Here is a 15,266-nt window from a genome sequence, read left to right as displayed (position 1 = left end):
CTCTCTTTGTTCAGTGCATTACAAATGCTTAACTAAAGTTATCACCCACAGACTTAAAGCAGTGATGAATGATTTAATTTCCCCTTTCCAGTCCAGCTTCATCAAAGGAAGACTTATACAGGACAACATTATCATTGGTCAGGAAGTTCTTCATGTAATGAGTAAAGCCAGAGGAAAGAGAGGGCTTATAGCAATGAAAGTTGATCTGGAGAAAGCCTATGATAGGCTTAATTGGAACTTCCTTCGCACTGTACTGTATGATGTGGGTTTTGATGATAAATTTGTGAATCTTGTTATGGATTGTGTAACCTCTGTAACCTATAATGTGTTGTGGAATGGATCAACAACTGAGTACTTTGCTCCTATGAGAGGTCTTAGACAAGGAGACCCTATCTCCCCCTTTCTTTTTGTTCTTTGTATGGATAGGTTATCCCATCTTATCTGTGATGCAGTTGATGAAGGTAAGTGGAGAGCTATTTCCATTTCCAAAGGTGGCCTTTCTATCTCTCATCTAATGTTTGCTGATGATTTATTGCTCTTTGGAGTTGCTTCTGAGAAACAAGTTGCTTGCATGATGGAAGTTTTGGATCAATTTTCTCAGGCTTCAGGCGAGAAAGTTAACAGAGATAAATCTTCCTTATATTTCTCTCCTAAAGTTGATGCAAATGTTAGAAGAAGGATTAGAGAGTCAACACAAATGAAAGTGTCAACAGAAATAGGGAAGTATCTTGGTTTTCCCTTAACAAAAAGTAAAAAACCTACAGCAAAGTTTCAATATATAGTTGACCAGGTGAGAAACAAGTTAGCCAATTGGAAAGCGGAATGCTTGTCTACTGCAGGTCGCATCACTTTGGCTAAGTCTGTATTGAGCTCTATTCCTCTTTATCCTATGCAAGTTTCCCAAATCCCTAAGAAGATTTGTGATGAGGTGGAAAGACTACAAAGAGACTTCATATGGGGTCATAACAGGGATGAGCAAGGCTATCATCCTATAGGTTGGCAATCTGTTACTCTCCCTAAGTCTTATGGAGGCCTGGGGTTCAGGAAACTTGCTTCGATGAATTCTGCTTGTGGTGCAAAGTTAGCCTGGAAATTAATGATAGGGGAAAGAGGCCTGTGGACTGATGTACTGTTTCAGAAGTATATGTTGCATAATGAAGAAAATCTATTTGATGCTAGGCCAGGAGATTCCAGTGTTTGGAAATTTATTTGCAGACAACGAGAATTGATTGAGAAAGGATCCATGTGGCAGCTGAGGAATGGGAAATCAGTCAATTTTTTTAATGATTTATGGCTATATCATGATGTGAAAGTTAAAGAACTCTGCTTAAGACCTCTGTCTATTGAAGAGGACAGCAGCGTGGTGGCAGAATGGATGATTTGTGGTAACTGGGATTTTCATAAGCTGGAATCTATTGTTAAGCCTGAGGTTTTGACAAAACTCAAGGGAGTAATGCCTCCTTTTGATTCTGCTGGGGAGGATTTTTTAGTATGGAAAGACTCAAGCACTGGTATGTTCAGCATCAAGAGTGCTTATTTTATGATGGAGGAGAATCCCCAAACTCTCTATAGTCCAATCTATAAGCTTATTTGGAAATGGAGAGGTGCTGAAAGGATTCGGGTATTTATTTGGAGAATTTTCCATGGTAGACTTCCTACTAATCTATGGAGAAGTAGATGGTCTCAGTGTTCCCCTATGTGTTCTTATTGCTTTCAAAATGCTGAAAGTATTCTACATGTTCTTAGAGACTGTGCCTATGCAAGATCAGTGTGGGATGTTTTGGTAGACAACAAACAGGTGAACAGTTTTTATTCTGGTACTTTAAAAGAGTGGATTGCTCTAAATCTCAAGGAAAATATGGGTTCTGATAGAAATAATAATTGGAATCTGACATGGGGAGTTACTGTTTGGAAATTGTGGCTCTGGAGGAATAAAGCAACTTTTGATGAGACTTTTGTTAGACCTGCTAATCCAGTAGCTATAATCAGAGATGGATGGCCGAACCTCACTTTTGCTGCTACAAGTTTGCATTATGGCATGAGAGAACAGCCGTTGGACAGCTCAACTATTTGGAAGCAACCATCAAAAGGATGGATTAAAGTAAATGTGGATGGTGCTGTGTCGAATAGCTCGAAAAAAGCTGGCTGTGGGGGATGCATTAGAGACCATAATGGAATTTGGATTGTGGGTTTCTCGCTTCAACTCGGGTGGTGTAATGTTTTGGAGGCTGAAACTTGGGCTATTTTCAAGGGCTTGAAGTTAGCTTGGGATTTTGGATTTAAACGTGTTATTATTGAATCTGATGCAAAGAATCTGATTGAGTCTATTAATCAGGGGAGGAACAATCAGTATTGCAGCCTGTTAATGATGCAGACACTTGAGTTATTGAAGTTTGACTGGGAAGTGCAGCTCTGCTATATCAGTAGAAATGCTAATGAAGTTGCTGATAAATTGGCTAAAAGAGGACTATCAACCTCATCATATTTTGATACGTGCCCGAGCAGCCTGAGAAGCTTAGTGGAGAAGGATTGTGTGGGATTAATCCCACTTTAGTCCAATTTTTTATTTTATTTTCAGTTGTACCAAAAAAAAAAAAAAAAAAAAAAGAAAGAAAGAAACCTTGAAGGTGGCTTCCACGTAGACAGCTATGAAGAATCAGAGTCGTTGGCCTAATGGGGGGCACGTTGCAAGCAGTTCTCCCGAATATCACTAAACTATATATACATACCATCTCTTCCACTATGAGTCACTCGTCCCTCAGCTCTGAACTCTAAACTACGAGAAATGGCAAGCATGCACCTCATTACCCTTTCTCTTCTGCTTCTCCTAGTGGTCTTCCCTTCAACAGAAGCAAATGACTATGCCCCAACGGAGAAGAAAACAGAGGTGGTAGTGGAAGCCATGGTCTACTGTCAGAGCTGTGACCAATATGGAACCTGGTCTTTGACTGGAGCCAAGCCCATTGCTGGTGCAAAAGTAAGTGTTACCTGCAAGAACTACAAGGGTCAAGTTAGCTACTACAAGGTCTTTGAGACGAACAGGCATGGCTACCTTTTTGCTCAGCTTGAAGGGTTCAAGGTTCAGAACTGTTTGTTGGATCATCCCCTCCAATCTTGCTTCGCCAAGCTTGTTTGGTCTCCTGTTGAAAGTTGCAGCGTTTTGTCCAATGTCAACTATGCACTCGATGGCGCTCCACTTCGTTATGAGAACAAGAGAGTGCATGGAAGCAGATACGAGGCTGTCATATATGCTGCTGGCCCCTTGGCTTTTCGTCCCAATGATTGCTCTCACACTACTCAATTCTAATAATGTTGCCTGAAGGGTTGTTTTTTAAAACATTTGTATTGAGATCCGTTTCAGTATTATGTTTGACAGTTGCTGTTTTATATTATGTTGATCTAGCAGGAAATTGTCGCCGTGTTTTTGTCACATTCATGTAATAAACTAGAGTGCAATATCATGAAACAATTTTTTCCCCTTGAATTTGAGTTTCATTTCATAAGCAAAAAGGTTCGCACAAGACAGAAAGAGGAAGACACCACAGAATAGACAACTCGCATTTGATTACCCCAGGCAAATCAAAGGCAACTCTGTTAGAACTCAATATTTTTGCAGTTTTTGGTACATATCACTATCACCAATCAATCAATTTGCTCTTAAAAATTCAATGGCATATTGAACATCTTGTTTATGTCGTCCATTGCCTCCTTAGTGATGAGAGTTGGCTCAAATAAATCAGAATTCGTTGACTTCCCTGCCAGTTTGGGAGGCTGTGGACTTTTTTTATTTTCCAAGTCATCATCAGCAAGAATCGAAAACCCACCACACTCTTTTCTGTTATTGCACTCCGGTGCCTTTTCCTGCTTCATCGATCTTTTCCGTCTAACAAAATCCATTGGTTTCCCAAACATGTTATTTATGTCATTCATAGCTTCCTTCATGTTGATTGTGGGGTCTACTAAACCATGATGGCAAACATTTTCTACCACTGGCTCATCCAAAATGGTGGATCCAACAAATCGGCGGACAACTGTATCCTCTCTGAACTTTGACTTACGGGAACTCCGCGCATCCATACCTCCAGAACTTTCAGAAGGAAGGTTCTTAGGACGGGGAAAGACAAAGGCATTCAATCGAGAAGCAGAGGAAGTAAAATCTTCTGGCAGATTCCGGACACCACTCTGTTCATCGTTTATGTCACTAGTTTCACCAGGCCCTTCATCATCAATGTATATTTGAAGTGGTTCTTGATGGAATTGGCCTGCTTCATTGTTGTGCTGCAGAGATGGAGAAGCTGATGATTTGGTTCCATTATCCGAGCTTTCATCAATAAAAACCTCCAATCCCTTCGGAGTAAATTGATCTTCCTTCGATCGGTTTTTGTGTGATTTCTTGGCTATAGGAACATCCTCAAGTGGCTCACGGAACATATTGTTAATCGCATTCATTGCTTCCTTCATATTTATTGTAGGATCCACAAGTCCATGATGGCAGGCATTTTCGGCTTCAGACCTTCCGACAAGGGCAGTGCCAACAAACTTGCCTACAACTGTCGGTTCATCTAAAAACCTCTTGCCCTGATCCTTTTTACTCTCAATACCACATGCTTCACCTTTCCCCTCGGTCTTGTTGATATGAGCTGGAATATTCTTCGTAGACAGAGGCCTCCGGGAAGCTCTCCCTTCCTGCTGCTGATGGAAATCTTTCTAAAATTATGTCACTGAATGTCACAAACAACAAAGAAATTCAGGCCAAAAAGAACACATCCACGGGCACTACCTGGATTTTTCTGTTTTTCTTTCTTTCCATGCGACCAAGAAATTGTTCATATGATTTTTGCAAGTCATCCATGGGTTCTGCAAGGCTGCTCGACACAAAAGGAAAAAGAAGATGATAGTTGAAAGATTTGGGTAGGATAGGCTCATAGGCGTCTACTACCAGCTAAACAGTATAATATTCTACATCTACTATGCCAATAAGCTAAAAGGTAAATCACTCTCACGTTCAAATTATATATCTTTCCTCTGTACAGATCATTGAGAATTAAAAAAAAAAAAAACAAAACAAAATACTTATTACAGGCATTAATGTGTTTTCAGATAACAGAAGATAAAATTCATTTAGAAAAATATATGCACCGAGATTGAACTCTGTGACATAATGAAATGGCGGTTTGATGAGTATTGATGATTGATTCCCATTTCACTGGAGGTGTGCGGAACATCAATTATTTGGGGGCAAAAGATAGCAAATTTAAGATCACTGGAGGATTGTCATGGCATTAGACACATTTCGACGGGCCATAATAATACTACCTCCGGTCCTAAGATTTACTCAAATCACACTACAAAGATTTATATTTAGGACCGAAGGTAATATTTTTCTTATTCATAAGGTTTTTGTCTTTCGGAATAATGTGCAGTTTACTGTAAAACATGTGCGGGAGTTGAATGTTAGTGTGTTGTTAGCATAATGTTAATTCAAACAAAAATGGTGATTGCTGATTGCTGCATAAAAACTTACTTCTTCACTCCCAAATGGTACATTTTCTCAGCCTCATCATATCTCCTGTTCTTTTCATAGTAAAGAGCATATGCTTGGTAGAACTGGCAGCGTTTTGTCCCAATATGATTCACCTCCATCGTTTTCAAAAGCGACAATGGGTCATCTACAAAATCCATCTGAAAATCAAGGAAAAAGACAATAAACCATTTGATCTTCCCTTTATTTAATCCGGAAGCGGATGATGAACTTCCTAAAATCAACACAATAACTCAAATAATAGCTATCTTTTATAAAAAAATCATAGCTTTTTCATCACTCTTTTCAACCCCATTTCTCAGCAACTAAGCATACGCTGAAAAAATCTATCAATTAGCTGCAAATAACAATTGAAAAAGGAAAACGATGCTTCAGTTACCAAGTGCAGCCAAACCCGAAGATACCGCATGTCATTCCGGTAGCGTCGATCCGACTCGAAAGTCTGTGCACATTTCTGTAAGAAATCCGGCAGCTTCTCATGGAGGGCCGCGGGAGACAGAGTGTCCTTCATCTTTCGAATCCCTCTGCACCAACTCACACTGTAAGTGGCCTTGAATGTTAGAGGAGTGAAGAGAGGGGGAGTGGGAGAGAAAAGGCATACCGGAGCCAAGGAAGAAGAGGGTCTTTGCCAGAGTAGGTCTCGATGTCGGAGATTAAGGAAGTGAAGAGGTCTTGGCTGGCCATTTCGGAGCACGATCGGCGGCGGTGGACGTTATTGGTTGTGATGCTGCCGATTACACTTCGCCCGATTTGAATTTGAGCATGAGCGCGCTGAGCGGCGAGGTCGCGATTATTTTCCCCTTTCCATAATAAAGAGAAGACAATATCATTTTAACACATAATAATTTGTTATTGCTTTGCTCTTAATTTTAACTAGAGTGACCTTTGTATTTACAATGTGAAAACACCAATAAAAATCCCCATGATTATGTATCATGCTGTAAGCTCTGCAAATTAAACTTTTTCACCTGAAAACTAATGGTGATTAAGTTCAGCTGATCAAGTTCTTCGTATTTTGTTTTTTCTTTTTCAATTTTAGGATTTTCAAGCTAAGTGCTTGTTTGGATAGCAATTCATAAGAACTTAAAAAGTATTTTAGATAAGAAATAATTTTTTTACATATTTATCACGTATTCTTTTCATAAAATATGATTAAAAAATTGCTTATAAATTATTATAAACAAAGCCTACAGTTTATTAATATTCAAATGTAAGAATATATCAAATATCATTTGGTTAGGTTAAGGGACCTCCCACATCTTCGCTTTTTGCTATAAATTTAAGATTTAAAATAGCTTATATTTATTTATATTATATAGAATACGGAAAGTGTATTATATTGTTAATTGTTAATAATGTTATACTATTTTTTTTACCTGAATAATGTTATACTATTAATCGACATATTAATAACATTATACTCTTCCGGTCATTAATATAAGACCCAATTATTGAGTTGGTTTTGGTCCTAAATATAAGACTCATTTATTATATTTATCAATTTTCTCTAAATTACCCCTATGGATACTCCCTCAACTATAATCAAGTAAAAAAAAGAGGGGTATTAAGAAAGATGATTATGGTATTTTAGGAAAAACATGTCATATTTCTTATAATTAACTAACTTACCTAACTTCTTTAATCTAATCAAATTAGTTAAATGAGTCTTATATTAAGGACTGGAGGAGTACTATCCTTTACAATTCAATTACACATGCTTTTTTTTTTTGTGCGTTAGTTCTGGGGTGTGTTTTGTCATAATATTTATCTAGAGATATATTTGGATCCTTCCTTCAATATTCCATACCAAACTACGTTAGTGCGCGAGTGATTTTGATGTTAAAAAAGAAAAAGGTGATTCTATTTTTGTAATTTTGTTAACACAGATCATCTGAATAAATTCCAACTCGCATATTGTTCATAGTTTATATTTTAATTTATCTTTGTAATATTTGGATGATATTTTCTTTTGACATCAATAATAAAATGATTGTTGGTCGGCAAAAAAAATAATAAAATGGTTGTTGGCAAAATTAGATGAATAAATAAAAAGGTTTTATAACTGAGGTGTGCAATTGTGTTTTTCCTCATTTGGGAGTGTTCTGACTTCTGACAATTTACATTCTATGAAAAATGAATAAAAAGTACTTTATGAATATAATTACAAAATCAATTATAATTAGAATCACAAATTAAAAAATTGAAAACTTTATAACAAAATTGCAGCTCAAAATTTTCAGTTAGCATTTCCATTTCTAATCTAAAATGTGGATCCTATTGTTGCACACCCTTCGTGACATATGACTTTTCTACAAATTTTATACTCCCTCCAATTTTAAATATAAAATCTAGTTGATTAATTTGAATAGGTTAAGAATACAAGTTAAGTTAGTTATATGTAGTAAAGAAGTGTTGTCTTTATCAAAATATTTTTACTAATCAAATTTATTTGTTAGAACTATCATTATTAGAATAATTATCTTAAAAAATAGATAAATATAACAGATAAAATAGATTAAAATTTTATATTTAGAACCAAAATAAAAATTAAATAAGTTCTTGTATTAAAAACTGAAATTAGTACTCTTCCGGTCTTTAATATAAGACCCATTTAACTAATTTGATTAGATTAAAGAAGTTAGGTAAGTTAGTTAATTATAAGAAAAATGACACATTTTTCCTAAAACACTATAATCGTCTTTTTTAATACCCCATCTCCATCTTCTATTTGATTATGGTTGAGGGAGTATCTATAGAGGTAATTTAGAGAAAATTGATAAATATGATAAATGAGTTTTATATTTAGGACCAAAATTAACTCAAAAATTGGGTCCTATATTAAAAATCGGAGGAGTATTAACTATGGACGTATATTGAAAAGTTAAAAATGTCACAGAATTCTGTTTTTTTAATCCAAAAAAAAACATCTGGAACGGTTAGTGAGTATTCAATAATCCCAGTAATCACCATCTGCTCCTGCGTCGCCGTCTTCCTTCTGTTTGCGGAGCTTCCTCCGCTTCGCCGATTCTCTCTTTACTCTGGTGACCTCTCATGGCAAACTCAGAAGAAGACAATCCACTTCCATTTCCCCCAATCCCTAAAAATGGCTACGATACACAGAATTTTTCCAATGAAGACGATGAAGAAGATGACTCTGAGGAAGTCGAGGATGATGAAGAAAACGAAGAACAGGATCTTCCTGCTCGAGTCCATGATGTTCTAATAAGGGGGAATACGAAAACCAAGGATTGGGTGATCGAGGTCGAGGTGGAGGGGATAAAGAACGCCACAACTATGCGAGAGCTGGTGGAAGCGGCAAAAATTGCCAATGTGAAACTTCATGGCCTCCAGATTTTTGATGCGGTCAATATTAAGCTTGAACCAGGACCGCCAGAGTTGGCTGGTACTGCCAATGTCATCATTGAGGTCTCAGAGAGCGATAGCAAACCTTCTGGGGAAGTTGGCGTTTATTCAAAACCCTCGGTACAGTCATTTTCTCTCCTTCTTAGATACTATTTCGAGATTGAATCGTTTTTGTGTGGTTCAATTTGCAGTTCATGGATTACTGGAGAGTTAACTGTGGCGTTTGGCTGCTGAGGTGTCACAAGTAAATGAATTGAAGATTTAAAATGATTTAATAATTTACGGTTGGCATGCAAGATAGTAGTCTGATCTGAAGCATTATAAAGAAATTTACAGTATGTGGACTTCGCAGGCACAAATAAAATGACATATCTAAAATAGCAATTCGTTTTAGTTGGTTTATCAGATGTCATTACACGTTGCAGATCTATGCCAGTAAAAGCATAACCTATTTGGTGTTGGTTATCTTAAGCCCGCTTAGATTCTAGACAACAAAAATTATTGCTGATGAAACCGGAAATTTTGGTTCTGTTGTGTGAGTTCCAGCAAGCCCATATATTTCCTCTTAGGTTTGGAGTCGTACCTTTTCATTCAGGATGCTTTTTCTACACTTGAAGTACCGCAAAATCTCTTACCTTTTATATATATATATATATATTGAGATAACTACAACGGCAAGCATCATAAACTAAGGAGTTATGAAAAGTTGGGATTTGAACTGGGTAGAAGGTTTTTGGTGCTCCGGATTTGTCCAATATGACCATTCTAGGATTAAGAAGCTTCTTCTATCTTTGATGGTAGTAGCTTTTTATACTTTGTAATCATTTGGTGGATTAGAAGTCATGTTTTGAATGGCAAAATGATGGCTTGTAGCACCATTGATGCCCACTTATCTTTACTTATTTGTTTAATTGGCTATTCGTTAGGCTTCTGAGAGGCTCCAGTTAAGTTTTGAGAAAGCAGCTACTCTTGCCCCTGTGCAGTCCTTGTCATCTTTTAGTACGACCTTCGATTATTCTCTTTGGATGCATACACCACCTTGACTTCTCCCAGATTTTTGAGGAATAAGGGTGTTAAAGGTGTAGGTCGATTTTTCTACGTGATGACCTTTTAATATTAAGTGGCAGCCGTGATACAGCCAATTAATGCATTACGATGCAGAAAAACAATTGTACCTGTATATTCTTAGCTGTTAGCAGTATGGTTATAGATGAGCAGGAATAATATATTGCAGTGTTATTTATATTTTACCTGATGCAGACTATTTGGTTGGAAAGAAGTATTTCAAGGAACATACTTTATAGTGGATTTTTGGAATATACTTTACAATGGATATTGGATGAAATTCCGAATACCTTATCTAATTGTAAGTTGTAACTGCGCTTTGATTTTGATTCCCATAAGTTCATGTTTCATTGGCATCATGTCCATAGATCCTCTGAGCCTTATGATTATGATTATGATTCTTCTTCTTCTTCTTCTTGCAGCTGGGTTTTTTTTGGTTATTGAAATGCCCTTGTTGAGTCCTTTTAATATTTTTAAAATTTACATCTAGGAAAGAAAGCATGATGAAAGATGGTATATGTGCCATGTTTATTTATGTGGCTTGCTAGGATTTTGGTGACCTTGCCAAGTTAGGACACAGATATTTTTGTTGCCTATAGTGTATTCATCGTGCATAGACCTGACAGTGTTTGCATGACTTTGGATTGCCTATTCTTACTGAGTGTCTATACTTGACAAGTGAATCTAGTGTTCTTTCTCTCTTTCTCTCTTTCTCTTGAATAAATTCTCTGATGAATTGCAGTCTAGTTCTTGGTCTCTTGAAGGTGCTCTAAAGTTCAAAAACTTGTTAGGCTATGGTGATCTATGGGATGGTTCTGTAGCATATGGTCCCAATCAAACTTCAGAGGTGAGTGTTGGGGTGTTTGTGCCTCGATTGAAAGGATTATTAACCCCTGTTGTGGCACGAGCATTCATGCATTCCCAAGATTGGCAACAGTATTCTTCGTACAAGGAGCGGTCATCTGGCATGTCTCTTGGCTTATTATCAACAAAGCACCATGATTTGGTGTACAATCTTGGATGGCGTACCATAACAGATCCATCACAAATGTCGTCCAGATCTATTAGGAGGCAGATTGGACACGGTTTATTGTCATCTTTGAAGTATACATTTAAGATTGACCAGAGGAACTCACCAGTTAGGCCTACAAAAGGATATGCTTTTCTTTCTACAACTCAATTAGGTGGCCTTGCACCAGATCACAGGAGCTTGCGGTTTCTGCGTCAGGTATGATGGATTCCTTACTTTTACCTCCATTCGTCAGTGATTTACAATTTAATATGTCGTGAATAAAACATGATAACCTCTCATAATTATTGCTAGAATGTCCATACTGATGCAGATCAGACATTCTGAACTGAAATGATGAAATTAATGAGTATAAGGTTAAGACTAAAATGATTTTCAGCATGGGAGGAGTAATATAATTAATTCAGAAATTTGGTCCCAGAGAATTTGATATAATTACTTCTTGAGAGAGTAAATTTTTTCCTTGGAGCATCTCATGTGATATAAATATGTCTCCATTCTACGCATGTCTTGAATTAATCTAATCAGCTGTATTTGCTGTTACCATGACAAGTTTGGACCTAGGGTGAAATGAGAGGAAATTAAAAAATGCAGAACCCTTCACTGAGGATTGAAGTCAAGTTCTTCCATTGCTGGCAAATGATTATATATCATGTCATGCTTGTCAATGGTCATCCATGTAACCAGTACAAAGTACTTGTTTCTCTCCTACTTTAAAGGACCTGTGTTTTCTTCCAGTATTGTTATGGTTTATCAAGTACTTGTTTTTCTTTCTTGATTGTTTTTATTTTCCTATAATCATCTAGGATTTTACCCCCCAACCACTCCCAAAAAATTGGAAGGAAGAAAAATCCTGTGGTGTTAGCTTCTTTTTTTTTTAAAAAAAAAATCATTATATAGCTTTCTTCTTGGGACAATCAAGCCATTGTCTGGAGCAGTAGAGTGTAGATGTAGGCCTGAGAAAACTCACTGGACAATGTTAAAAGGAAGTTACTGATCAAGGTCAATCCAAAAAAAGGGGTGAATGATTATTGGGAGGTACTTCTATGATAAGCACCTGTGAGCCTATGGTTGCTTGACTTAATTTTTTTGTGGCTGTGGAATCATTCATCATTTTGGTCATTGCTCTTCCTCTGTACTTTAGTGATAAAATAAGTCATGGTTAGTTTCACCCAGAAGAAAAGGGACCATGGTTAGTGCTGTTATTCTATTTTATCTACATGGTAGTTTGAAGAGTTCAAACTAATTGTAAATTATCCCCTGGTCCCTTTTGCTGTTATTGCTTTCTGTTTCATATGTTGGACAGTGTTTTGCGGTTGCATGGGTATATCATATTTAATCAATATGATTAAATTGTTAGTTAATCACAGCCTGCTATGGAAATATGTTGATATTACTACTAGCTTGGTAAAATATATTCACAACAAACTGCTGCTGTAATGCCCCTCATGTGCATATTAATTTTCTCTCTTTTTTTCCTTCCTTTCTTTTGCCGACTAACCCTCCCTCATCCAATGCAGGAGCTTGATGTTCGATATGCCATTCCTTTTGGGTTTTTCCATACTGCGCTCAACCTTGGGATTTCTGCTGGTGTCATTTTTCCATGGGGCCATGGGTTCTTGAACAAGCCTTCTCCCCTGCCAGAGAGGTTTTACTTGGGTGGTGATTTCTCTCCAGTTTGTACCCTAGGAGGGCCAACAACATTATGGGGATTCAGGACAAGGGCATTAGGTCCTACTGAACCACGAAGACAAAGTAAAGATGGAAAAAATGATGACAATGTCGATTCCTCTAGAAGGGACTTCGTTGGAGGAGATCTTGCTGTTACTGCTTTTGCAGATCTCTCTTTTGATCTTCCTGTCGGCTGGTTAAGAGAACGTGGGATCCATGGACATGTTTTTGCTGGTGCTGGGAATATTGCCAAGTTAGCTGAGTATGAGTACAGGAAGTTCTCTCCTAAAAAATTTTTGGATTCATTTCGAACGTCCGTGGGATGCGGAATTGTTATTCCAACTAAAGTTTTTCGCCTAGAGGTTAGTTTCTCTTATTTTATTTATATGCTTATATTGAATCAAGCACTGGTCAGCGTGAGACTAACCAAAAGTCGGCGGAGATTGGGTGTTAATGATGTACAAAAGCAAGTGGGGACTTTGGGGTAACCTGATATGTTCCTCCCCCCCCCCCCCCAAAAAAATACCTGACCTGATATATTTTGTTTGGAGTATATAACTTACGGAAAGAAGTAAAAACCGCTTTCTTTATTTTCATGCATTTCCAAGTGAGAATTTAACGTTCTGAGAGTGACTTAATATTTGGTTATAAAATTATAATATTATTGGCATGAAAATATGACTGAAGATGTTATCGTGTTACCGCATTGTCTGAATTAAGTAGTGATGTCCTAGGTAAACAATATTATTGTAATGGCAAGACTGGCACTGTTTCTCCTCTGACGTGCTTCACACTTTTTCAGGGTAATTTCTACTACATACTCAGGCAGCATGAGCATGATCTTGGAAAGACTGGTTTTAGGTTTAGCTTCTCGGTTCCTTCATAGAGGCTTACAGTTCAGTTGGTACTGATTCGGCAATCTGGGTATCACACACAGCACAATAAGGCAATTGGACTTACATTTTTGGGGTTTGCTTTGGAGCTTTTTTGGGCTCTGTCCCCGGATTATCTTTCTTTTCAGATTGAAATTTTAGAAGGAGCATTGTTTCGTGATTCATCGCCCTTCAAGTCCTTTTATCAATAGGTGATATGCTTATGGCGTATCAGAATTCTATGGGAGTCATATCTCACACACCCTTGTACCGCTGCAAAATAAGGCCTTGATTAGTACAGAGAATTCGCGAACTCTGATTCGTGAGCTTAAATTTCAAGTGACCCCCATTCCCTTTGAATTGGTTCAGATCACTATGTCAAAATAGAAGCCGGAAAAATTTTGTAATGGCGGTTTCATTGTAAAACCAAAACTTGAGGACCCAGTTTGGCACTGTTAGGATACGTACAATTATCAAATGAATGACGAATGGTCAATGGATAGGTGGTTTTTAAAGGGTAACGGTTTGGAGGACAGCTTTGAAAATATCCATGTTAGTCCTCGAACCGGAGCCAAGGTAATCTTATGTGACAATTCTAGCAATGACATTCACCTTGACTAAGCGCAATGATACAAGGATCTGTTGTAATCCGTTGATTTTGATTCCGGCTTAAGTATTAGGAACCTGAATCCCATTCAACTTTGATAGGATTCTCTGGTCGAAAGTCCTAATTCCAGTTCATATGATTTTTACCCTTGTCATGGGAATTAGTCAGATCAAAGTCAAGGAACAAGAAATTAAATGACCAGAAAACATAACAATGATCAGAAATAAGCTTAATATTCACCTAACTCAATAATCATCTTACACAAGCAACCATGACAATATGCAACATTATTTTAATGCGTAACGTGTGGGAGCAGTGTTTGTGGGTTATAAGATGTTTGAGGAGCAAGTATATATGCAGAGATTTAGAGAATGCCAAAACATATACTTGGAGGGATCCGAGCAAGTCGGTGAAGTAAATGGCAGGCGGGACCCATCTTCACCAGCCCTGTCCCACAGCATTGAGCATCCTTTGGAGTGTTTTGCTGAAACCTTCACCATCCAAAATCACCAGCACATGCATGCACAAGCACAGCATCGTTAAGACAGATTTTCAACTGAACAAGATGTTTCTGTCATGTCAATTATATACTTCCAAAAATAACTGAATGGCTTGTCCAAATTAGTGAACGAAATTATGTATTCAAACTAATATTTTTTTTCTGATTCTAAATATAAAAACTAGCTTGTAGTACAAATTTTATTACAAATTAGGGCGAGACTAGAGGTAGTAATTCGTACCCTTACAACCAGAGGGAGGCATCCTTCGACCTCCATATATACATAATTTACATGCAGCTCTCAAACTTACAAATGAGACCTTCCTTTCAAGCAGCGATACAAAATCAAAGCTAATTTGTTTTATTGGTTAGAAGCTTAATTTAATTTGCTATATGGCTGTTGATCTGTGTCGAAACTTGAAAGTTAATTAACCTATTCGAAATTCTTTCTTTTGATTTTCCTACTTGCAGCGAAGTTGTTTAATTTTCCCGATCAAACAGTGTGATTTAGAGCGACGAAAAATACGACTCGACCACTAAAACTTAAGAATAAAAACACACAGAGATATCTTCATGGACATATATGCAGAACAATTAAATAATACCTGAAGGAAGGA

At 37.3% G+C, this 15,266-nt stretch overlaps 3 protein-coding genes across 6 annotated transcripts; 2 read left to right on the top strand and 1 right to left on the bottom strand.

Annotated features, from left to right (window-relative positions):
* The first annotated feature begins 2,615 nt into the window (after positions 1-2,615).
* On the top strand, positions 2,616-3,480 carry LOC114758877 (non-classical arabinogalactan protein 30-like). The gene has a single exon (XM_028947972.1). The coding sequence runs from the start codon at positions 2,786-2,788 to the stop codon at positions 3,305-3,307; it is 522 nt and encodes a 173-aa protein (XP_028803805.1). The 5' UTR covers positions 2,616-2,785; the 3' UTR covers positions 3,308-3,480.
* On the bottom strand, positions 3,470-6,282 carry LOC114758874 (probable inactive serine/threonine-protein kinase bub1). Of its 4 annotated transcripts, none has more exons than XM_028947967.1 (5): positions 6,144-6,282; positions 5,922-6,066; positions 5,525-5,682; positions 4,781-4,865; positions 3,470-4,707 (listed from the first exon to the last, which is right to left on the bottom strand). In XM_028947967.1, exons 1-5 carry the CDS (start codon positions 6,224-6,226, stop codon positions 3,658-3,660), a joined length of 1,521 nt encoding a protein of 506 aa, XP_028803800.1. In that variant the 5' UTR covers positions 6,227-6,282; the 3' UTR covers positions 3,470-3,657. The 4 variants fall into 4 exon arrangements, with proteins under 4 accessions (XP_028803800.1, XP_028803801.1, XP_028803802.1 ...); XM_028947968.1 differs by having other exon boundaries at positions 3,470-4,692; XM_028947969.1 differs by having other exon boundaries at positions 3,470-4,689.
* Positions 6,283-8,515: 2,233 nt separating this feature from the next.
* On the top strand, positions 8,516-14,054 carry LOC114758876 (sorting and assembly machinery component 50 homolog B). Its single transcript, XM_028947971.1, has 4 exons — positions 8,516-9,025; positions 10,713-11,198; positions 12,521-13,033; positions 13,474-14,054. Exons 1-4 carry the CDS (start codon positions 8,594-8,596, stop codon positions 13,555-13,557), a joined length of 1,515 nt encoding a protein of 504 aa, XP_028803804.1. The 5' UTR covers positions 8,516-8,593; the 3' UTR covers positions 13,558-14,054.
* Positions 14,055-15,266: the final 1,212 nt, after the last annotated feature.

Source organism: Neltuma alba, unplaced genomic scaffold (genome assembly GCF_004799145.2).
Source record: "Neltuma alba isolate B1F8T4 unplaced genomic scaffold, ASM479914v2 tig00010760_pilon, whole genome shotgun sequence".
Classification (NCBI taxonomy): Eukaryota; Viridiplantae; Streptophyta; class Magnoliopsida; order Fabales; family Fabaceae; genus Neltuma; species Neltuma alba.
This window is presented reverse-complemented; position numbering and strand designations above follow the sequence as displayed.

Coding starts and splice junctions, on each gene's coding strand:
- LOC114758874 (XM_028947967.1), bottom strand. CDS start 6,226: ATGGCCAGCCAAGACCTCTTCACTTCCTTAATCTCCGACATCGAGACC. Junction 6,067..6,143: donor CCTCTTCTTCCTTGGCTCCG/GTATGCCTTTTC, acceptor GAGTTGGTGCAG/AGGGATTCGAAAGATGAAGG. Junction 4,708..4,780: donor AGAAAAACAGAAAAATCCAG/GTAGTGCCCGTG, acceptor ACATAATTTTAG/AAAGATTTCCATCAGCAGCA.
- LOC114758877 (XM_028947972.1), top strand. CDS start 2,786: ATGGCAAGCATGCACCTCATTACCCTTTCTCTTCTGCTTCTCCTAGTG.
- LOC114758876 (XM_028947971.1), top strand. CDS start 8,594: ATGGCAAACTCAGAAGAAGACAATCCACTTCCATTTCCCCCAATCCCT. Junction 11,199..12,520: donor GCTTGCGGTTTCTGCGTCAG/GTATGATGGATT, acceptor CATCCAATGCAG/GAGCTTGATGTTCGATATGC. Junction 13,034..13,473: donor CTAAAGTTTTTCGCCTAGAG/GTTAGTTTCTCT, acceptor ACACTTTTTCAG/GGTAATTTCTACTACATACT.